Source organism: Myotis lucifugus, unplaced genomic scaffold (genome assembly GCF_000147115.1).
Source record: "Myotis lucifugus unplaced genomic scaffold, Myoluc2.0 scaffold_156, whole genome shotgun sequence".
Classification (NCBI taxonomy): domain Eukaryota; kingdom Metazoa; phylum Chordata; class Mammalia; order Chiroptera; family Vespertilionidae; genus Myotis; species Myotis lucifugus.
In genome coordinates, this window is record NW_005871204.1 from 3,112,783 (window position 1) to 3,136,347 (window position 23,565).

The following is a 23,565-nucleotide window of genomic DNA, read 5'->3' on the forward strand; positions in this document are numbered from 1 at the left end:
CTATCAACAAGTGAATCTAAAATCAAGTGAATAAATAATCTGATGAACCAGTATGAACTGGTGATTATAATAGAATCAGGGACATAGAAGGGGAATGGACTGACTATTCTTGGGGGGGAAAGGGGTGTGGGGGATGTGGGAAGAGATTGGACAATAATCGTGCACCTATGAATGAGGACAGTGGGTGGGGAGTGAGGGCGGAGGGTGGGGTGGGAACTGGCTGGAGGGGAGTTATGTTGGGAAAAAAGAGGAACCAATGTAATAATCTGAACAATAAAGATTTAATTAAAAAAAAGAAATGTATGATGCATATTTGATTATGAATAGGTGTAGTGTTATCATTATAATTAGTTAGTTAATATTAATAATAGGAAGAGAGCAAAGAGGAGGGCAAGCATTATAATCATGGTCATCTGGGCAGCTTCGCCAGAAAGCTACAGCTTTATGCTCCCCAGGGAACCACTGGCCCATTCCTTGCAGATCACTGTGGGAAGGGATAGAACAAAAGGGGAAATAGGCACATGGGCAGTAGAAGTCCCAGTGATGCAGGGGAAGTGCTTGCCTGTCAGTCTAGCCTGGGTTACAATGGACTGACTAGGGGTTGGACCCCCTCAGAAGTGGGCAAAAGCTGTGGTTAAAATGGCCAAAGGAGCTTTCTCTCTCTCTTGCTCTTGTTCACTCTTGCTCTCCCTTGTTCTGTGACCCACACTGATCTGTGCGCTTGCCCTTTCTCTCTGCATAGCAATGTGGCCTTAAGTAGCCCCATGGCCCAAGGCTGTGCGAACCCCACACACAATGGACTGCGGCTGCTGGGAACAAGCTAAGCTAGCCAGAGGCTGGATTGGACTGGACTTTAATATGAGGAGAAATGATGAGCACTGGCTTTGACTCTGGCCCTGCTGAAGACAAGATTGGACTTCTTCCATGGTGGGCTGGACAGAGATGGGACCTGGGAGTAGAACCCCCTTAATTTTACATCATCAGTAAAGCATTCCATGAAACCCCATCCTCCTGTGGGGGCCTCAGGAAATTCCTTTTCTCATGGCACCCCAAGGACTCCACTTCCACCGATAACAGGAGTGTTTCATTAGTTTCAGCTTCTGGATTTATTTCTATGGATTTTGCAATACTCATAGATAAGTCACTATGAATAATCACAGTTGATTCACATCTTATCTTATCCAGTACAGTGCTATTGTACTTCCTCATTACTACTAGAACTGCTAAGTGGATGTGATACTTTTAATTCAATAGAGGGAGCAGGAGAAACCTTAAGTTCCACATGAAAATGAATCCAGCAGGCTGCACATATTATGACCTTGTGGGGTGCAATGTGTCAAAATTATATGTATATATTTTTAAAAAATAATTTAATATGTTTAAAGTATCTGAAAAACAATGTAAAAATAAAATATTCGTAGACCTTCTGTTCTAGTGTTCCAAGGAAAACAAAAATAATCATTAGCCTGCAGGTTTCCTTTAATTCTTTCTTTCTTTCTTTCTTTCTTTCTTTCTTTCTTTCTTTCTTTCTTTCTTTCTTTCTTTCTTTCTTTCTTTCTTCCATTCTTCCTTCCTTCCTTCCTTCCTTCTTTCCTTCCTTCCTTCCTTCCTTCCTTCCTTCCTTCCTTCCTTCCTTCCTTCCTTCCTTCCTTCCTTCCTTTTGCTGTAAAGGACATTATAAGGCTGTTTGTCCATGAATTAGGTCTATATGTTAAGTAATAGTAGCAATGGTATTTTTATGATATTAATAATCATTCTATGAGTAGGAAAGGAGATATTCTTTTATGACCATACACTGAACTATTTAGGGGTAAAGAGTCAACATGTCTGCAATTTATTCTCAATGATTCAAAAAGTTTAATATATTTTGTTGGCTTCTAAAACTTAACCATGATGAATTACCTTCTCAAGGAATAAGCATCAGCATTACTCTATTCTAATGTATAGGTACACAATGAGGCTCAATAGGCTGAAGAAAGATTGAGAGTGCCTCCAAAGGAAATGCCAGTTCAATATGATTGGTTCAAACCAGGCTGTTGTTCATACAGTATCACATCCACTAAGAAAGGAGATGTGTGTATTTCTAGAGATATATTTGTCAACAAGAGATATGTTTGACATACACACACCTTAACGTGTCACTCAATATATTTGCTCTAAATCATTTATAGCTGTCTGGAATTATCTTTTCTTGTTAGTTTAATGTCTTTAATTATCTTTCTTCACCTACTAGAATGTGAATTTGTGAGATAGGACACACAAAACTATCTCAATAGCTATTTATCTTTCATCTATCTAGAAAGGGATAAGGAGCAGGAAAGAGAATGCAAGAGAGAGGAAAGGAGGGAGGGAGGGAGAGAAGAGAGAGAGAGGATGACAAAGCCGATGTTAAGTATTAATAACAGGGGAAACTAGGTGAAGGGTATATGATAATACTATTCTTGTCCTTCTTAGGTAGCCTGACATTATTTGTAAATAAAGTTACAAATGAAGATTGAAATTGATAATCTGGAAGGGAGCTATATAGAATAAGGCTGATATGGTTTAAGATTTTGGAGTTTCTCTACTTATACAGTGATTTGAGTTACAGTTGGTTCATAGCTCTCATGTTGCCTTGGAGGCCTATTTCATTCTACCTTATAAACAGTCTATTGATCATCTATATCAAATTGCCTGAAAAGTCACAAATATTAAATAAATTTTAAGGTATTTATATTAAAGATATTTTCAGAAAAGAAAATAATAATAATGAAAATACCTTACTGATCTCTATACTAAAATAAATCGTGGCAAACTAAAGAACAATTTTAGATATTTGTCCTTTTTTTACTTTCGAATGAGAGTGATGTTAAGGGCCTTATTGAAGCTTATAATTCAGCAAACAAATTGAGTAAGATAGCTCTGTAGTGAATACACAATTGAGGAAGAATGAACCCTGACTTTAAGAAGCTCACAGTCTTCTACAGAAAAGGAAGAATAAATAGAAAAAAGTAGGCATTGGCCAATATGTTTTAAAAAATATTTATGGTCAGGGTCATAAGTAGAGTCATAATCACAACTAGGTTTTGCCAATGAGCTAAGATTTAAGGGGCTGCTGATAATCTCCAATTGCTCCAAAAATATTTCACTTCAGTTTATTCCACATGGCCTGAGATGACTACTCTAGAATGCACATGACTTGAAAGAGGTAGACCTCTAAGTCACTTTCTGGTGGAATCCTTCAGGTCGTTTCTCTTTATGATAGTCTAGAAGGGAGCTGAGTATGAAAGTGAAGGTCAATTAAAGGCATGGAATGAAAGAACTGGAGGCAGCCCTGGAATGAGAGGAATACAGAGAATCAGAAAGGGGAGAATAGCTGAGAGTATACATTGCCTTTACATATGTTGCTTTTGGTAATACTTGTTTATAGAGTGGCTTTAGAATTAAATAATCCAATAATATAAATGTGTACACTTTCTCCGTTGTTGAACTATTTGAAGGTAGTCTCTGCATCCAGTCTAAATTACGCACAAGAAGAGAAGTCCCCCAACTGTGACCATCTGATTTTGTGAAATGTGAACCAAGTGCATCATTTTTTTGAAATTTTAAGCTAAAAATGAAAAATAATCAAAAGGTATATTTATAGTTGGATAAAAGAACATTAACAACAGCTTGAAATAGCATCAGAAAAACAAAACAGCTTCTATGCAAGCAAACTGGCTGCACACAGGACGTAGGGAGGGATGAGTACATTTATACAAAATCAACAACAATGCTTGACAGCTGCAATTTAAGCCATAATGAGTGCCCTGCTCAGAAATCACCATTAGACACCACTCTGTTCTGTCGGTTTGGTACACAGTGGTGCTCAATAGGCCAAGAAAATGACTGTAGACAAAGACTCTTTCATTGACCTAACTGTAGACAGGTTCCTCTGAGCCCTGTTTACTACTCGACTTTGTCCTTATTCGGTCCTCAGCCTGCCAGGTCCAGTTTGAGCAAGAATCTTAAATCAGTTTAGAGAGAATCCTCACCCTTGATATGTGATCTCCCTTGATATGTGACCAATGATCTCATCTCCCATCTTTGATATATTAGTCCTTGGCCTGCCTTCAGCAAGAATCCTGTTAAATAGGTTTAGCAAGAATCCCCTACCTTTGATGTCTCCTCTTATTAATTTCCATCCACTGACCCCTCATTCTTCTTATTGGCTATAAATCCCCAGCTGTCTTGGCTGTATTTGGAGTTGAGTCTGGTCTTTCTCCTCTATTGCAACAGTCTTGCCTTATATCGAAATACAGTCCTGAATAAAGTCTTCCTTATCACGTTAACAAGTGTCAAAAAAGTTTTACTTTAACAAGTCCAAAGTAAACACCAGATCAAAAAGGACTGATTAAGAAAAATACCAGGCCACTATCCAAACAGGGCTGTTTCCCTCCAAAAAGATAGCCCATCCTTCAAGAGATATTTCAATATTTGTCCACAGTGTTCATTTAAATGCAAAATATGTTGAAAGTGATTATTTCTTTTAATGCATTGGTCCTGACACAAAAAGTAAGTTTTGCATACTTGAGGATAGGCATTGAGGCTAGTGCAGTGAGACCTTACTTAGTAATGGGGGGGAAAATCTATATTTATTTAAGTAAGGTAAATATTTGTCCACAAGGCTTATTTCTGTGGTTACTGTATAAAATTTCAAATACTGAGAGAAAAATCAATCTTAACATTCCAGGAAGCTCTCAATTATTCACTAAGCAGTCAGTGAGCACCACTGTATACCAGGCTCGGTTTGTTGAGGCACTGCAGGACATGCAAAGGAAAGGCCGCCTGGAAGAGATAATACTTTGCCTGAACCTGGAGACCAAGAAACAGACAGTGGCATGAAACTTGAACAGATTTGAATCACCCACTGGAATCTGTACAAGTGAGTGGTAAAGACAGCAAAGGTTTCCCAGGGAAATGTACAGAGTTTGCAAAACAGACAAACAAGAGAGCTATGCTTTTCTGCATCAGAGAAATAGACAATCCATGCTGCCGGGAGGAAGACAAGTGGAAATTGATGCCAGAAACAAGGTCAATTTTCTCTCAAATTAGAAAAGAATGAATTTAATGTTCATAAAAAACATTTGTCATGCACTGTGGAGGCTGAGCCAATTGTTCGTTTATTCATAATTTCGTGTGCCTGGTACCCGACGCGTGGTGGTACAATGCGCAGCAGAGGATAAAGCAAGCGATGCCAGGATTCTGCATGCAGTTAGATGGTGAGTTGTGGAGCCTCTCCCCTCCCAGTGCACATGTGTATAAATAGCTCCTCCTACCTTCCAGACACCATCGGAATGAACGCAGAGGACGGGAATTAAATGACTCCCTCCACTGATACCAAGGCAGAATTGCCAATAAGGCATCTCAACAAAAGCATTTTAAAATGCTCTTTGGCCCTTAGAAAACTGCCACTGCGGAAAAAGGCATTGACTTCATTGTGACCACAATTGAACAAAATGTCCTTTCATCTCTTAATTCATTGGTTGATTAGAGCATAATGCCAATAAAATTAAGGACATGGGGCTTGATCTTTCTTTAGATCAATTTTGTTGATGGGTGTTTTATCCTTGGGCATAATACCTTTCCCCTAAAGCCCGATTTTTAAAAAAAAAACAAGTAAAACTATTTTGGTTTCACCTCCTTTTTCCTCAATTTTCTCTCCATTTGCCTTTTCTCCTGCAACACACACACACACACACACACACACACACACACACACACACGGCTTATTTAAAAAAAAACAAAACAAAGTATCTGGAATGTAGGATTATCCAGAGGTTTAAGACTGTCTGTTAAGCTAGAAAGAGAATGACACAGCAGAGGTATTGCTGCAATTGCATACATGCAGTTATAACAATGAAAGAAATGGATGGTGACCTGCTTTAGCACATTCTAAAACTGACCTGCAATCAGGGCAGACAACTCAACTCCCTGAAAACCTGGATACTGCTGTTAATACTCTTTCAAGTTATAGTATCCGGCCTCGCTGACCATTGTTTCTCTTAGAAACTAGAGAAAGTGATTAGCAGAAAAACTGTCCTGGACCTATCTCTGACCCAGTGGCAGCATTATCAGCTCCCTGACCCGTATTCCCAAAGAGCCCTGTGTTTATCTTATGTTAGTATTACTATTTTACACCTCACACTTATTGTACTTCCCACCTAACTCTCTTTGCTCACCTTGAAGCTTCATCTCCTTCCTTATAGGTCCCACAATGGGAGGCAGCAGGAGCAAAGACTGCACTCCCGGGGAGAGAACAGTGCCTGACCCCAGCTATGGGAGGAGGTGGCTGCCAGAGCAGGGGCCAGGTCCTTGCCTGGGAGAAGTGAGACCACACAGAGGTCTTGGAGGCCAGAAGGCAAGGCCAGCAGCTCAGAGAGGACCAAGGAGGGCAGGACTAGTCAGAAAGGGGCTGCCCTTGCTGTCTTTTAGGACTTGGTTGTGGAATTCAGCAAATGGGCTGTAGTTCAACTGTCTAAGTGGCCAAGTTGGTGGAGGGCTGGGCTCTGTCTGGAGACAAAATCCCATTTGATCCGGTGATCCCACTTCTAGGAACATATCCTAAGAGACCTGAAACACCAATCAGAAAAAAATATATGCACCCCTATGTTCATAGCAGCACAATTTAAAACAACTAAGATCTGGAAACAGCCCAAGTGCCCATCAGCAGATGAGTGGATAAAAAACCTGTGGTACATCTACACAATGGAATACTATGCTGCTATAAAAAGAAGGAACTATTACCCTTTGCAACAGCATGGATGGACCTGGAGAGCATTATGCTAAGCAAAATAAGCCAGTCAGAGAAAGAGAAGTATCACATTATCTCGCTCATATGTGGAAACTAATGAACAAAATAAGCTGATGAACAAAATAGATCCAGAGACATCGAACCATGGAACAGAATGATGAATTTCAGAGAGAAGGTGGGGGTTGGGGTTGGGAGGGGAGAGATTAACCGGAGAACTTACATGCACATATGCATAGCCCATGGACACAGACAATGGTGTGGTGAAGGCTGTAGAGGGGAGGTGTGGGGAGGAGGGGGTCAATGGGAAAAAAACACAGGCAAACAAAAGAAAGTAAAAAGAAATAAAAAGTAAAAACATAAAAAAGCTACATGCTCATGTGGGCACAATCAGAAGCCTATAATTGATGTAGCATATTGGAAAAAATGATTTTTTTTTCTAGCTTGACTTTTCCCTGGACAGTTTTACATTAAATGTCTTATCTTTGAGTCTGTGTTTACCTTGCTGAAAGAGATCATTATGCTAAGAGAATATTCTATTCTGTTGATATTATTTAAGTAACTATTAATACAATTTTATAAATAGACATAATTAACTCAACACTGGCAACTTTCTTTGAAATTTTCTCTTTTCTTTCCTGAGCTTATTGTAATCTCTGACTGTAACTTGTAAACATCTGTCTAGAAGTGATGAAATGTCCCCCATTTGGATCCCAATCGGCTCAGCAACAGAGACTATCATGTTTAAGAGCTGAGCATCACTGCAGTAAGGTAAAAATGAACAAACTAAAGTGTTCTAGTGGGAGAAGCTCACAGGCTAATAATCCCTCTAAAGATTCCCTTTATACAAAGCTGAGACTTTAGGAGGGAAGTGTTAAAGGAAAATGATTACTAGAATAACATCATAAGTAAAACACCCAATGGACGGAAAGTAAGGATTTTTCTTAGAAGATGAGTTTGAAATAGAATGTGCCAGAGGCCCCTCCAGTGTCCTCAAGCCTGCCTGCTCCCTCTCTGCCTCCGTAAAGGGTAGAATTTGCCCCAACATATTACCCCACCCTTTGTACCTCTGCAGACATCCGTTAATCCAGAGAAGTCTTTTGTGTCATCTGGAAATGGATATTCAAAAGGTAAAAACACCTTGCAGCCTTACTGCAGGTCCAAACTTATTACATCCTTAGCAAGTACCAGTGGAAGGACGAATCATCTTCTTTAATCTTTACAGCGAGGCTCCTACCAGCTGGCTTTTCCTCAGTCTCACAAAGCAACCACACACCTGGATAAACAGACTTCAAACCTCCTCTGTCCTATCTTATCTGCCCCCAAAGCTGAGTGAGGACTGAACATAACTGTTTTTTAAAACGTTTTTATGAATCCCTTTGATTAAAGAGTTGGCCATATTTTCTGTTGTTACCACAAGCTCTTCTGTTAATCCAGTGAACAAACATTTATGAAACACTTATTTTATGGCCACTCACTGTGCTAGACTCAGGGAACACCATAGTCATGCTCTTTCCTTCATGGGAAAGACAGACAGTAAACAAGGCTCAGCCCCACTGTGGTCCATGCTATGAAGATGACAAATGTGATGGCCTGAGTGAGGCAGGTAGGAATGGATGGATCAGGGATATCTGAACTGAGAATTTGAGCATGAGAATAAGTCAGATTTTCCTCGGGCACACATCTTATAGCGTTTTCTTTTTAATAAAATATCAATCTAATATCCCACATAAACAAAAGTGTGTGTCTTTTGTTTTTTCCAGAGAGTATAAAGGTCATGAGACCAAAAAGTGAGAAAACCACTACCACTGTGGCTTATCCCCAGCCATGATTGGTCCATTTGTGGCTCTGACCTCAGATGGCGCCATTGTGATGGAATTGCAAAGCACTCCTATATAAGGCCCTGTCTGGGCCGAGGATTTCGTCCGTTATAGCCCAGGAAGCTGTTTTTGGTGACCTGTGGACTTGGACTCCTTTGCTTGTTGTTGCCATTGTTTGATCTTGTTTGTGTTCTTTGAACACCATGTCTGACTTGGCAACCTCCTCTTCCCACTTTTCCACCCCTCCCGTTCCCCAGGTGCACTTCGTTGGCGATTATGTGCTCCTGCGAACAATAGGGAAGGGAGCGTGGGCCACGGTGAGCTTGGCCCGGCACGTGCCAACTGCCACCGAGGTGGTTATCAAAACCATCGATCGAAAGGGCAGTTCTGAGTTGCCTCAAGAAGCCCATTGTCTTGAGAGCTTAAACCACCCAAACATCACTTCACTGTTTGAGGTGATTGTCACCCAGGACAAGTTTTACCTGGTGATGGAGTACGTGAGGGGAGGGGACCTCCGAGAACACCTGGAGACCTCCGGCCGCCTGACTGAGCGAGAAGCACGGGCCGCGTTCCGGGAGCTGGTGTCGGCGCTCCAGTACTGCCACCACAGGGGCATCGCCCACCGGGACCTGAAGCCCGCCAACATCCTCCTAGATGCCAACAGGAGCATCAGACTGGCCGACTTTGGTTTCGGGAAGGAAGCCAAGGGCCAGAAACTGAGCACCTTCTGCGGCACCATCTATTACATGGCGCCCGAGATCATGAAGAGACAAGACTACGATGGCTGCAAAGCTGACGTCTGGAGCTTGGGGGTGACCTTATACAAGATGCTGACGGGAAAGGTGCCGTTCCGGGGGGACAACATTGTGCGACAGAGGCAGAAGATCCTGGCGGGGAAGTTTGAAGAGCCGAACTTCGTGAGCAGGCGGGGCAAAAATTTGTTAAATCGCTTACTCACTCTGGACCCCCAAAAGAGGCCGACCATGGAAGAGGTCATGGAGGACCGCTGGCTCAACGTGGGCCAGGAGGATGAGCCACTGCGGCCCTACAGCGAGCCGCCCCAGGAGGACTTGGACCCCCACGTCACCGCAGTGATGCTGGACCTGGGCTTCAAGCAGGACCAGATCCAGCAGTCCCTGACAAACAGAAGATTTGACAGAGTGATGGGGACGTACCGCATCCTAAAGATGACACAGCCTAAGATGCCCGGCCGCACCATCCGGGTAAGGCCCTACCCCTCCCTTGAGGCCAGGAGCATTTTATCCAGCCAGGAGGTCGGTCAGTCAGTTGATAAAAAGACTGAAGAGCCTTCCTGTTCACTAGGCTGCCCGGGGTGGAAGGTGACCACTCCCCCACCCAACCTGGTGGAAACCATATCCACCAGTGCCCCAGCCGACCCCCCTGCGTTCAGGACAGCTACCCCCAGCCCAGTCCTGAAGCGCGGCCCTGGGGGCTCCCCCACCATGGGCAACAATAGCCACAGCAACAGCAGTGTCAGCAGTGGGGGAGCGGCAGGGGGAGCCGCCCATGAACGCGGCCTCCACACCGGGCAGGCTGAGGAGGAGAGGGAAGACCTAGACTGCCCAGGCTCGAACGCGACCACTCCCCCACCCAGCCTGGAAGCCATAGCCGCAGCTCCCCCAATCACCTCCACTGAGTTCAGGACAGCCACCCCCAGCCCAGTCCTGAAGCGCGGCCCTGTGGGCTCCCCCACCATTCGCAACAGAAGCCACAGGAGCACCATCAGCAGGGGTAGAGCCCGAGGGGGAGCCGCGCAGGAAAGCGGCCTAGACACTGGGCAGGCTGAGGAGGAGACGGAAGACACAGACTGCCCGGGGTCGAACGCGACCACTCCCCCACCCAGCCTGGAAGCCATAGCCGCCACTCCCCCAATCAACTCCACTGAGTTCAGGACAGCCACCCCCAGCCCAGTCTTGAGCACCATCAGCAGGGGTGGAGCCAAAGGGGGAGCCGCCCCTGAAAGCGGCCTCCACACTGGGCAGGCTGATGGGGGCAGCCCAGTCTCTCCCTCTGGCCACAGCCAGGGCCGGCCGGGGTGGCTTAGAAGGGCCTTGAGAGTCATTTTAAAATGCACATGCTGTGGGGCACCCCCCAAGAAGAAGGGATTTAGAAGGACTAAAGTCCAACCCACGTAATTTTTTAAAATCTTGAACGGTGAAGGCGGGAGCACAGTTAACTCGATGGTGCAGGTGAGAGCTCCAGGAAGGCGGGGCACGTGGTCCGGGAGCTAAGCCAGAGGATGGACATAACCAGCTCAGGGACAGCGGCGCCAGAAAGAAACGCTGCCAGTTCCAGGAGAGAGCACGTGGTGTAGCCGACAATGGAGGCGTGCAAACGGCTGAAAAGATGTGTCCAAGATCATCATGAACTTGGCTCACTATCACCGCCAAGGCCCGGCACAAGGTGCGCTGAAGAACGCTGCCCAGCAGGCTGAGCCAGGGAACTTCTCCGCTGCAGTCCAGGTGGCAGGGCTCCAGGCCTCCCCCGACAAAGTCCGGGAGGCTGCGACCCAGCAGTCCCCCGATGCTGTTCAAGAGAAGGCAAACCAATGGTCCCCCGAAGATGTCCAGGACAAGACGACCCAGCTGTGGCCTGAAACTGTTCAAGAGAAGGTGACTCAGCGGTCCCTTGATGCTGTTCAAGAGAAGGCGACCCAGGGCCCCCTGATGCTGTGTGGGAGGCGGCGATCCAGCTGTTCCCCAACACAGTCTAGGAGGCAGCGACCTAGAGCTCCCCCAATGCTATCCAGAGCCTGGTTCCCAGGTAATGAAGGCATTTCGGAGACTGGAGCGCGAACCAGGCAAGTTTCTAATGAAAACCCCTCTCTGGAGCCCTATTCTAGGTCCTGCTTCTGCAGCAGAAGCTGGGGAAAGTAAAGGGTGGTGTGGGTGGTTAAAAAAAAAAAGGGTATTCAAGTGGGGCCTTGGGAAACATCTTTTCCAGAAAGCCTGCTGAGCTTGGAAGACTGTTTGGCGTCCCCTGGCGGTCAAGAGGAGAGGCTGCCCTCTCTTGAGAGTCCACTTCTCAGCCCCCACTGAAACTTCAGAGACTGGACTTTTTCCTGTGTCCCTTTCCTCCCCTGCTCCTTGGCTCCTACGTTTGTGGGGCTTGTTATTACAGTATTTGGTTCTCCAAATTTTCTAATAAACGTGATGATCCAGAAAAAAAATCATCAATCTTCTTTTTCAGAAACTGTTTCTCTACCTTGGTGGATGTTAAACATTTGTGGTGTGGGACTTTCTGAAGTCCTGGGTGGGCTTCTACTAGAAAACGAGTTGGGAGAGAGGAGGGAAAAAAGAAGGGGAAGAAACAGGGGGAAAGGAAAGGGGGAAAGGGAGGGTAGGAGAGAGAAATACCAGTGTTACCCAAATCCTGGGTTACTACTGAGAAGAAAGCTGAAATTTGGATAACACCTTTCCTCAACTGTAATAGAGTGCTGATAGGGTGTGAAAGAGAAAGAGTGAGGTGCAAAGGGAACAGTGATAATGGAGAAGGTGAGAGGAGTGGGAAGGGGTGAACTCTCAACCCATTGCTTCACAATGGTGGTGACACTGATAAAAACCTGTTTATGAGCCCTGCTGTGTCATCTGCTCCCAACTCCTTTGGGAACTCCTTCAAATTTCTATTAAATAACCCTTAAGAAACACCTCCTCTAAATCAGACAGACCAAAGAATCCAGTCTTTTTATTCCCCATGACAAGATGAAGAAGGCTAAGCATAATTAGAGACAGGGTGCACATTCATCCTAGGTTTTCTCCAAACATTTCTGACTTGAGATATTCTATCCTATTGATCCCATAAGCACACATCAGCCTTTTCAGTTCATGTGCCCAGACTGTTCGTTAAGAAATAAACTGGTGATAGGAATGCTCAGGGATATGAATGATCCTTTGCTCCAGATCATGTCAATCCTCTTCCTGGAACTTTCCAGGGACTTGCATTGGGTCCAGAAGAAAATCTAAAATCCTTGCCATACTCCTCAAGCCCCTATAGAATCCGATCCTTACCTCCTCTCCCCTTTATTCACTACCTTTCAGTCCTATTGGCCCGCTTTCTGTTCTGTGAACATGCTGAGTTTATTCCTGCCTCAGAGCCTTTGCCTTTGTTCTTACCCCTGTGGAGAATGTGCTTTTACATCAGGTTTTCATGAGCTGCTTTTCCTGGTTCACTTCATGATTAAAACTCCCATCTTCTCGGCATGTCACCCCTAACAATCCTGGGTAAACTAGCACTACCCCCGACCGCAATACCTTCTTGGGCATGGCCCTTTTAAATCACCTTCATGGCATTTACTATCCTATATAATAAAAGCCTAATATGCGAAGTGGCCGGTCATCCGGTACTTTGTTCAACCAATCAAAATGTACTATGTAGGCCGAAACCAGTTTGGGTCAGTGGATAGAGCGTTGACCTGTGGACTAAAAGGTCCCATGTTCGATTCTGGTCAAGGGTATGTACCTGTGTTGCGGGCACATCCCTAGTGGGAGATGTGCAGGAGGCAGCTGATCGATGTTTCTCTCTCATTGATGTTTCTAACTATCTCTCTCCCTTCCTCTCTGTAAAAAAATCAATAAAATATATATTTTTAAAAAGAGTAATATGTTAATGATATGCTAAGGCCACTCAACCACTCACTATGACACGCACTGAACACCAGGGGGAGACAGATGATCTGTCAACCAGTCTCTATGGCAAGCACTGACCATCAGGGGGCAGATGCTCGGACCAGTAGGTGAGCTTGCTGCTGTGGTCTGGCCAATTGGGACTGAGCAAGACAGGCCAGACATGCCCTGGAGCCCTCCTGCAGTCCCTCCCTAGCTGGTCAACCTCCCGTGTCCCTCTGCAGCCCCAATCATGCACCGGTGGGGTCCCTTGGCCTAGCCTGTGCCCTCTTGCAATCCAGAACCCCTCAGGGGTCGTTGAAGGGCTGGTTTTGGCCAGATACCACAGGCATAAAAGGCTAATATGCAAATAGACTGAGCGGTGGAACAACTGGTCATTATAATGTTCACTGACTACCAGGGGGCAGACGCTCAACCCAGGAGCTGCACCTGGTGGTCAGTGTGCTCCCACAGTGGGAGTGCCTCTCAGCCAAAAGCCGTACTCACAGCTGGAGAGTGCAGCGGCAGTGGCTGGAGGCTCTCCTGCCTCCATGGCAGCACTAAGCATTGCCAGCTTAGGCACGCTCCCCATGGGTCCTTCTGCAGGCAGTTAGGGACCCCTCAAGGGCTCCCAGACTGCAAGAAGGCACAGGCCAGGCTGAGGGCCCCCCCCCCAAGTATGCACGAATTTTGTGCACCAGACCTCTAGTGATCTATAAGCATCTTATTTACGTATTTGATGACCTTTTTTCCCTCTTAGAGTATAAGCTACAGGAGGCTGAGTCTGTCTCTGCCTCACTCCTACAAAAGGATCTAGCACAAATAGATTCCCAACAAAGAGTAGGTATCCAATAAATATTTACATTATCATTGACTAAATAGAGGTATGTCTCATCTCCTTTGTAGTTAAACACAGTGTATGGCACACCACCTGCCTTGGAAATGGGGAGGAATACCTGTCACTGAACCCGGGAAGATCACTAGCAAGCCTTTTTTTTCATCAGAAAATGAAGGTTACTCTTACATATCACTAGATTAGAAATGCACTGCAGTAAAAAAGAAGCCCTGATTCACTTAGGCGTCACATGGTGCTGATTTTTTTCCTAAAAAGGTAAGTTTTTCCTTAAGTACAAGGAAGGACCCTTTGGGGATTCTCAGGAGCAGGGATCTGCAGCAGTAATGTCCTTGGATGTAAGGGGGCTAATATTAATACTACTAGAGACCCGGTGCATGAAATTCATGCACTGGGGTGGGGGGGAGGGAGAGGGTGTCGGTCAGGCCAGGCTGCACCCTCTCCAATCTGGGACTAGGATTGGGCCTACACTGGCAGTCGGACATCCCTCTCACAATCCGGGACTGCTGGCTTCTAAATGCTCGCCTGCCTGCATGCCTGATCGCCCCCAACTCTCCTCCCCTGCCAGCCTGTTTGCTCCCAAATGCCCTCCCCTGCTTGCCTGCTCACCCCCAACTGCCCTCCCCTGCCAGCCTGATCACCCCCAACTGTCCTCCCTGCCAGCCATCTTTTGTCGGCCATCTTGTGATGATGTAAGGGTCCAAGGGCCAGAGAGCCACCTAGGCTCTTATTAGTATAGATACTTCCAGTTTTTCTGTATCTTTTGGTATCAGTAATCTAAGAGGTCATCAGTACTAATCTACAGTTAAAAGTACCCACAGAAATTACATGGAATCTTCCAGATAAACACTCCAGCCTTCCTAAGATGTGCAAATGAGGTCTGTTAGCATAACCTCCCAGTTAGAACTTGCTCATTCCTACTGATCTTAATAGTAACCTACATCAGTGTTTTGAAAATTTCCATTATGGCTCTCTCTCTATAAAACCAGTTTTATAAAATTCAGTTTGTGTGCCTGAATTATGTTCCAATGTATATGTTTTTACTTGTATGTACACACATTCGTTTTGTGTTATATACTGACACCAAATTAGCAATATGACACACACACAAAAATCATCTTCAAACCATTTATTGTCATAAAAAAGTGAAAAAATGTTAAAATAAAATGAGGGCCTTTACAAGATAACAATGATTGAATTTACAAAAATTGTAATCATGGCCCTCCCCAAAAAGACTTGCAGAAGCTTGTATTGAAAGAACAGCTTCTTCGCAGAGTGTTTTTCCTAAAATCTAATTGATGCACTGGTCACAAGATGTGAAAACACAATCCCATGAGGAGGTGCTGTGTTATTCTCTAGAACTATTTAAATGCTGCACATGTTTGGCCAATGACGTGTCTAGTATATTTACAATAAACATAAATCAACACCAAAGTCATTAGTCTATTTTTATAGAACTAGCTCCATTTTCCTCTATGTAGATGAGGACCTGAGTCCTGCAGGAATAAGGAATGATTTTAATTAAGGCATCTTGTAAAATTTCCTGCATATTCTTTGATATTAATAGGCCCCATTTTCTAAATATTCTGTTAGAAACTGTGGTTCCTACACCTGCTACTCTAGGCATCCCTCATTCCTTCCTATTTATCCCACCGATGGGAAGCTGAGCAGCGCAGTGGAAAACTGTCTGGGAGTCACAGAACTGACAGGAAAACTCCGCTGTGTGCTCTGTGCTGGGGTAACATTACAGTGAAAGGGTTTCACGTTTCCTGATTTTTGCCCAGCTTTAATTGAGTTATTTTTCATTTGGTAGATATATGTTCCAGGATGGAACATAATACAGTTAGGACAGCATCCTGTGGGACAATGTGACTAGACATAACCATGAAAAGGAAGTGGGGTGAAGACCACTGGCCCCAGATTGCTGAAGGAAGTGAGGTAGGTCAGTGCAGACAGAAGCTGTCAGCTACCCCCAGCTCCTGAAGCACTGAGTCCAAGGTTGCTCAAGGAGAAGTTGACAGGAGTAAATGCTACTGTCTCCTAAACACTACGCGGCTAATAGGAGAAGACCTCCATCAAGATATGCCCTCTGGGGAAGTGGAGAAAAATGATCATATGGCAAGAAAGCGGAGAAATGCTAACCTCTGCAGAAATCATAGAACTGAGTTCTCCGTGCACTTACTGAGTAGTAAAGCCATACATTTGTACAACTGAGTTTCTACACATCAGTTATTATTATGCAAACAGCTAAGATGTTATTATTTACAAATAGCTATAGAGATTTAAATCATTTCTATTTTTTTATAGTGGCTGGGTAAGACAAAGAAAAAGTGTTGGCTTTACGAATAATTCTCATAAATAGATGAGGAATTATAGTAACACAAAGCATAATGAACATTACAATATATAAAGAATGAAAACATTGCCACAGAAATGATACTACAGAAACATAAACTCCCAAATATCAGAGCTGGAGGAGGGTGAGGAAGGCGGTCCCAGAGGCCACTTGAAGAGATCCCTGCCTGGTTCTCCTTTGCCTGCATTGAGAAACCGGAGGGGCACTTGGTAGGCCTTTCAGGTCAACACTTCTATACTCATAATTCCCTGGCAAATGAACAACATTGCTAGGGGAGGACCATGCAATTAGCAGCTACTTCTCTGGAGTAGATCGGTTTATCACATCTTTCTAAAATGAAAAGAGACTGCTCTGCTATGGGAAGCAAGAACTATACTCTTTCACTGGGGTGGAGAGGAAGGAGAAAGTTGGAAATGGAGGATCAGCCTGAGCACACAGTTCCAGAGGGCAATCTTCAAGACCAGAGTCTGGGTGGGCGGGGTGGGCTGCGGTGGGGGAGGGTGAGGAGAGGGGCTTCCAGCCAAGGGAGCTGATGTTGCAGGGTGAAGTATAGGGGACCAAGGGCACTTTTTCTTCAGGTACAAACAGGACAGGCCTAGGTCAGAAGCATGGACGCTGCATCCATTGGGAATTTAGGTTTACTCAGCAGAACTTAACTCAAGTAAGGACAGGATGCCTGATTCCCAGAATACACACCTGATTTCATGAAGCACAGCCCTCCCTTCCACACACACACACACACACACACACACACACACACAAGGTATATGGGCACGGTCTTCACACTGGAGTCCCCAAACCAAGCAACACAGTTTTCAAGGTGTCTGTGGACATGGAGAGAATTCAGCTCCCAAAGTGGGACATTGTGGCCCATTGGATGTTGTCAGTTCAGATAGTTTGTAGAATGGGCTCAGTTGCAAGACAAAGAAAAAGAAGTGTTGGCTTTATGAATAATTCTCATAAGATAAGGAAATATATTAAAACAGCAAATCCTACCTGAGCCCTGAGACTGAGAGATGAAGGGCTGACCTTGACTGCAGGGACTCTTAAGTGTTAGAGGATTTTATTCTCTTACTAGAGGCCCAGTGCACAATATTTGTACACTTGGGGGGACAGTTCCCTCAGCCTGGCCTGAGCCCTTTTGCAGTCCAGGAGCCCTCAGGATATGTCCGACTGATGGCTCGGAGCAGGCCTAAGCCAGTAGTAGGACATCCTTAGTGCTGCTGCAGAGGCAGGCTGCTGCGCTCACCAGCCATCAGCCAGGCTTTTGGCTGAGAGGTGCTTCCCCTTTGGGAGTGCACTGACCACCAGGGGGCAACTACTGTGTTGAGCTCTGCCACCTAGTGGTCAGTACGCATCAGTTGTTCCGCCATTCAGTCAATTTGCATATTACCCTTTTATTATTTAGTAAGGATATACCTCAGCTTGGAAGACAGAATTATCTTCTCCAACAAAAACTTGCTAATTATGCCTGAACATTTTTAATTTATAAGGCGAATGTTCAACTAGTAAAAAATGAGCGCTTGCCAATTTCATTTTAGTAGCAGGAACTCTTTACAAAAGAAGGCTTTAAAGTTACTTCTTTTTAAGTTAAGGAAAGGGAGAATTTAAGCAGTAAATAGCAGAGTTGTGATTCAAACCCAGGTAGTCAGATTATAGAGCCTAAGTTGTCGTTGTTGTTATTTTTGATTGATTGTTTTTTTACTATGCTACATGAGTTAGAGGATATTTTTGCTGTTTCTAAAGTACAAGCATGTCATTTCAGAACATACTTTCTATCCTAACGTGTGAAATGATTACCTTATAGAAGCACCTGGTATAGAGTTTCAAACATCATAGGGATTTAGGAAATACCCATTTATATTTCCCTTCATTTCCTGTAATGAAATCTATTTGTCGCCACTCTAAATCCAATGTTAATCTTGAAAGGAGATCCTCTTATTATATTTTGATAGCTTCATTTAGTGCTCAGGTTTAGAGTAACACACAGCATGGTAATATTTATAATTTAAGCACTCTAAGTATCAGGCATTTCCAATTTGTGGAAGCAAATCACTCAGCAGGAACCAGTGGACATCTGATGGGAAATCCTGATGCTCTGGGGGTATCCAGGGAGAGCCCTGGCCCTGAGAATTCCCTTAAGGAGCTTCTTAACTGCTGGGGACTATTTAGAGCAGCGGTTCTCAGCTTCCTAATGCCACGACCCTTTAATAGAGTTCCTCATGTTGTGGTGACCCCCACCATAAAATTGTTGTGGTTGCTACTTCGTAACTGTAATGTTGCTGTGATGAATCATAATGTAAATATATGATATGCAGGATGTATTTAGGTGACCCCTGTGAAAGGGTCGTTTGACCCCCAAAGGGGTTGTGACCCACAGTTTGAGAACCACTGCTTTAGAGGCACTGAAACAGCTGCCTGACTGTGAACTTGGATTTGCATAGAGGGCAGCACCATGGAACAGTTTCCACAATTGAATTCTGAGTTTTCTGATGGACTCAAGGTCTCCACCAGAGTCAGACTGGGGCTCTACATAATAACTCAGAATTCCAGAAGAGTCTTGGCCAATCCAGGTGCAGCTGGGTAGCTGGGCCTGGATATTGGGGAGGGATTAGTAGTTCCATGGACAGGTTGAAGCTGTGTTTGACCATCCCCAATATAGGGTCTTCCCGTCACCATGACCCGCCCTTTACATTCAAATGGCCCTGTTTCCTCAGTGTTCACAGAACCACATGCAGCCCTCCAGGTGAACCTGGAGCCCAGTGATCCGGAAGCTCCATGGTCTGCACGGAGTGAGCAGGAGAAAGTCAGCTGGTCAGCAGAGGAGAAGCACTGCCAGAGCGGTGATCCCACAGGAGGCCTGGGCATCTGCGCTGCAGGCCCGCCACATGCAGGAGCCGCTCACACTGTGTGGGTCCCTGGAGAGACTAATTAGGGAGGTGGTTCCTCAGACAAGTCTGGACTACTTGCTAAGCAACAAAGTAGGATAGGAACGAGATCGATCAGATTTATGGCATTTATGTAAATGTACTTATGTGCACATTTTCACTGACCATCAGGTAAACACCAGAAAACATTGTATTTCACATTCATTTAAATAGGGATTTGCTAAAGATAAGATGCTAGACACCATGTTTATTTGTTTGTTTCTTTTTAAAATCTTTATTGTTGAAGGTATTACATATGTCCCCCTACTTCCCCCATTGACTTCACCTAGCCAACCCTGCCCCCTACCCAGGCCTTCACCACCCTATTGTCTGTGTCCAGGGGTTATGCATAAATGCATACAAGTTCTTTGATTGATCTCTTCCTGCCCATCCACCCTCCCCATTTTCCCTCTGAGATTCAACAGTCTGTTCCATGCTTCCATCTCTCTGGATCTATTAACATCATGTTTAAATGGAGCTTTTAACTAAGGTATTGGAAAAAGGTTTGAGGAACACGGAATGTGGTATTTATTTCAGTGCAATTAAAAAATATTGTCTAAACTGTTGCTTCCTGTAAAAAAAATAGTTTTGCTTTGTTGTTGGTCCATTCTGCTGCAATTTAATGGACATAAACATCTTAATGAATTGAAATGGAATGAGATTTGATTATAAGGAAAGTCTGGATAGTCATTATGAGTAAAAATAATTTAAATGGAAAGTGCTAATATTCACTATAAATTTGCTAATTGTCATTCTGTGGCAAATACTATTACAATAATGACACTCGTAGTCACATTATTTTGTGAATAAGCATTAGGAAAGTTGATTATAAAATCATATTTTACCATTAAATATTTTTCTTCAAAGCTATTAAATCTTATACACTAAATGTGTCAGCGTTTGTAAGTGCTTTGAAGATGAGGAATGCTCTTCTAGGCCAAAATCCCATAAAACATAACACCCATGTTATCATTAATAGTAATGGCAATAAATGGGCTTTTGATGTATGATCCTTTAATCTCATAAAAGTGGCTTTTTATTTATTTTTATTTTTTTTTAAATTAAATCTTTATTGTTCAGATTATTACATTGGTTCCTCTTTTTTCCCACCATAACTTTCCTCTACCCAGTTCCAACCCCACCCTCCGCCCTCACTCCCCACCCACTCTCCTCATCCATAGGGGCACAATTATTGTCCAATCTCTTCTCGCACCCCCCACACCCTTCCCCCACTCCAAGATTAGTCAGTCCATTCCCTTTCTATGTTCCTGATTCTATTACAATCACCAGTTCATACTGTTCATCAGATTATTTATTCACTTGATTTTTAGATTCACTTGTTGATAGATATGTATTTGTTGTTCATAATTTGTATCTTTACCTTTTTCTTCTTCTTCCTTTTCTTAAAGGATACCTTTCAGCATTTCATATAATACTGGTTTGGTGGTGATGAACTCCTTTAGCTTCTTCTTATCTGTGAAGCTCTTTATCTGACCTTCACTTCTGAATGATAGCTTTTTGCTGGATAAAAAGCTTTTTTCATTTAGCTTTTCTGGTTGGGTGTTTTTTGCTTCTTCGTATTTCAAATCTTTGACTTGATTCTTGCGATCCTCTGGTCTGCTGTTGGGAGTGTGTATAATATTCTTTTAGTCTTGGTTGTAGGTTCTTGGTATTCATCACTTTGAATATTTCTTGCCACTCCCTTCTGGCCTGCAAAGTTTCTGTTGAGAAATCAGCTGACATTTGTATGGGTACTCCTTTTTAGGTAACTGCTTTTCTTTCTCTTGCTGCTTGTAGGATTCTCTCTTTGTCTTTTGCTCTTGGCATTTTAATGATGATGTGTCTTGGTGTGGTCCTCTTTGGATTCCTTTTGTTTGGGGTTCTCTGCGCTTCTTGGATCTGTAAGTCCATTTCTTTCACCAGGTGGGGGAAGTTTTCTGTCATTATTTCTTCAAATAGGTTTTCAATATCTTGCTCTCTCTCTTCTTCTGGCACCCCTACAATTCGGATGTTGGTACCTTGAAGCTGTCCCAGAGGCTCCTTACACTATCTTCGTATTTTGGGATTCTTTTTTCATTTAGCTTTTCCGGTTGGGTGTTTTTTGCTTCTTCGTATTTCAAATCTTTGACTTGATTCTTGTGATCCTCTGGTCTGCTGGTGGGAGTGTGTACAATATTCTTTATTTCAGTCGGTGTATGCTTAATTTCTAGTTAGTTGTTTATCACAACATCGAGGGTCTCACTAGATTTCTTGAAGATCTCAATACATTTATCGGCAATCTCACCAGTCTTTTCGAGGGCCTTACTAAATTTATCGGCGGCTTCTAGATAGTTCTTTAAAGACCTTAAAAGTGTGGTTTTGAACTCTATATCCTGCAGTTTGCTTTCCTCCATTTCTGTCATTTGTGTCCTGTTTCTTTGTCTCGACATTTTTTATGCTTCACTGTGTCAATAGTGTTCCTTTCTGTGCTAAGTGTCCCAATTACCTGAGGTAGACACTCTTGGTGCTCCCCCTTGTGGGCTTTGTGCACAGTCATGTTGTAATTAAGCCTTGATTGTTGTAGTTATCACTGGGAATAATTGACCTCCACTCCAATTGGCTGTGAGAATCAGCTGTGTCTGTAGTGGGAGAACTTCTGTGCTGGAGACACCCCTCTGGGGCATGACTAGCTTCAATGGGGCTTTGGTGCTCACTGAATCTGCCGCCTGAGTGTGTCCCTTATGTTTCCACGGAGCTGCAAACTGGTTGGTCCCACTCTGACCTCTGGGCTTCCTGGCTCCTGGATCTCTAGGGAGGTGCTAATCTAGCCTTTGCCGGAGGCTATCCAGCAAAAGCCTCCCTGCAGGGCTTGGGTGGGGGAGGTCCCACAAGATCAACACAGTGGGGCTAGCAGTTATGGCTGCTCTCAGTCTTGCCCTCAGAGGCTCTGCTTCTCAGTGTCCTCGTAATCTCTGCAAGCCCCTCAGAGAGAAAGCTGCCCTCGGGTTCTGACTGATGCCAGACAGTCCTGCTTCTCCAGTATGAGTCTGGGTCCCTAGAGACTCCTCTGGAACTGGAGCTCAGAGCCTGAGACTCCCTCCCGATTGAAAATGACAACCGAGCCCTCAGCCACCAGCCCGTTTCGCAGGCACTCCGCACCTTAGTATTTTACTTCCGCACTGCGCCTCCTCTGAGTCTGGGTATGCTTTTCTCTTTCCTTCTAGTTGTAGAATTTCCACTCAGCCAGCATTCCTGTGGTTCTGGGTGAGGTCTGTTCCATCTTTTAGTTGTATTTTTGAAGTGGTTGTTTGAGGCAGCAAACGCCGGTGTTTACCTATGCTGCCATCTTGGGTGTCTCTGGCATTTTCTTATCAAAAGTGGCTTTTTATAATTCATAAACCAGTCTCCATTCTTCAGGTATAAGCATGCCTCCCATAAGAAAAATGTGTGGGATCCAAAAACTCATTTCTTTAAAAACTTTGTCTATACATAAAAAAGAGAAAGAAACTATACAACCATCCAAATACTCAGAAATTTTCTATAAATTGGGGGAGCAAGGCAGGGTTAGATTTTTATCATCTTGATTTATTAAGCCCACTATCTCACACCCCCACCTGATTATGAATGTGTAAGGGGCTCATGTTTGTTATTAAAGTATCTTATATAATAAAAGCCTAATATGCTAAGCATCTAGTTGTCCGTTCAACCAATCAAGGAATAATATGCGAATGATACGCTCAGGCCACTCAACTGCTTGCTATGACATGTATTTACCACCAGGGGACAGATGCTCTGACTGGTAGGTTAGCTTGCTGCTGGGATCCGGCTGATTGGAACTGAGTGAGACAGGCTGGACATGCCCTGGATCCCTCCTGTGGTCCCCCTCCAGCTGGCCAACCTCCCACATCCCTCCTTGGCCCCAATCGTGCACCAGTGAGGTCCCTCAGCCTGGCCTACACCCTCTCGAAATACGGGACCCCTCGGGGGATGTCAGAGAACCAGTTTTGGCCCGATCTCACAGGCCAGGCTGAGGGACCCCACTGGTGCACAAATTCCTGCACTGGGCCTCTAGTAGATAATAATCAATAATCAGGGTTAGGACTTTTGGATCTATTCCTTAGTATAGAGATATCTAATTATATACCTTCCTATACTTTTGCTAATTGCTTAATCTCTTTAAAATAAGAGCATTTATCTCATTTCCATCCTGAAATAATAGTAGAAAATCATATAGGAATA

The 23,565-nt window shown here is 44.1% G+C and overlaps 1 protein-coding gene across 3 annotated transcripts; it reads left to right on the forward strand.

Annotated features, from left to right (window-relative positions):
- The first annotated feature begins 7,223 nt into the window (after positions 1-7,223).
- Positions 7,224-10,784, forward strand: LOC102419621 (serine/threonine-protein kinase MARK2-like). Of its 3 annotated transcripts, XM_006095490.3 has the most exons (3): positions 7,416-7,540; positions 7,845-7,899; positions 8,847-10,784. In XM_006095490.3, the coding sequence occupies exons 2-3, from the start codon at positions 7,885-7,887 to the stop codon at positions 10,743-10,745; spliced, it is 1,914 nt and encodes a 637-aa protein (XP_006095552.2). In that variant the 5' UTR covers positions 7,416-7,540; positions 7,845-7,884; the 3' UTR covers positions 10,746-10,784. The 3 variants fall into 3 exon arrangements, with proteins under 3 accessions (XP_023615216.1, XP_023615217.1, XP_006095552.2); XM_023759448.1 differs by lacking the exon at positions 7,845-7,899 and having other exon boundaries at positions 7,224-7,540; XM_023759449.1 differs by having other exon boundaries at positions 7,398-7,899.
- Positions 10,785-23,565: the final 12,781 nt, after the last annotated feature.

What these genes read in the sequence shown, in the direction of transcription:
- LOC102419621 (XM_023759448.1), top strand. Translation starts at nt 7,460, where the DNA reads ATGAAATGTCCCCCATTTGGATCCCAATCGGCTCAGCAACAGAGACTA. An exon ending in CTGAGCATCACTGCAGTAAG is followed by an intron (nt 7,541 to 8,846) that starts GTAAAAATGAAC and finishes CCCGTTCCCCAG; the next exon opens with GTGCACTTCGTTGGCGATTA.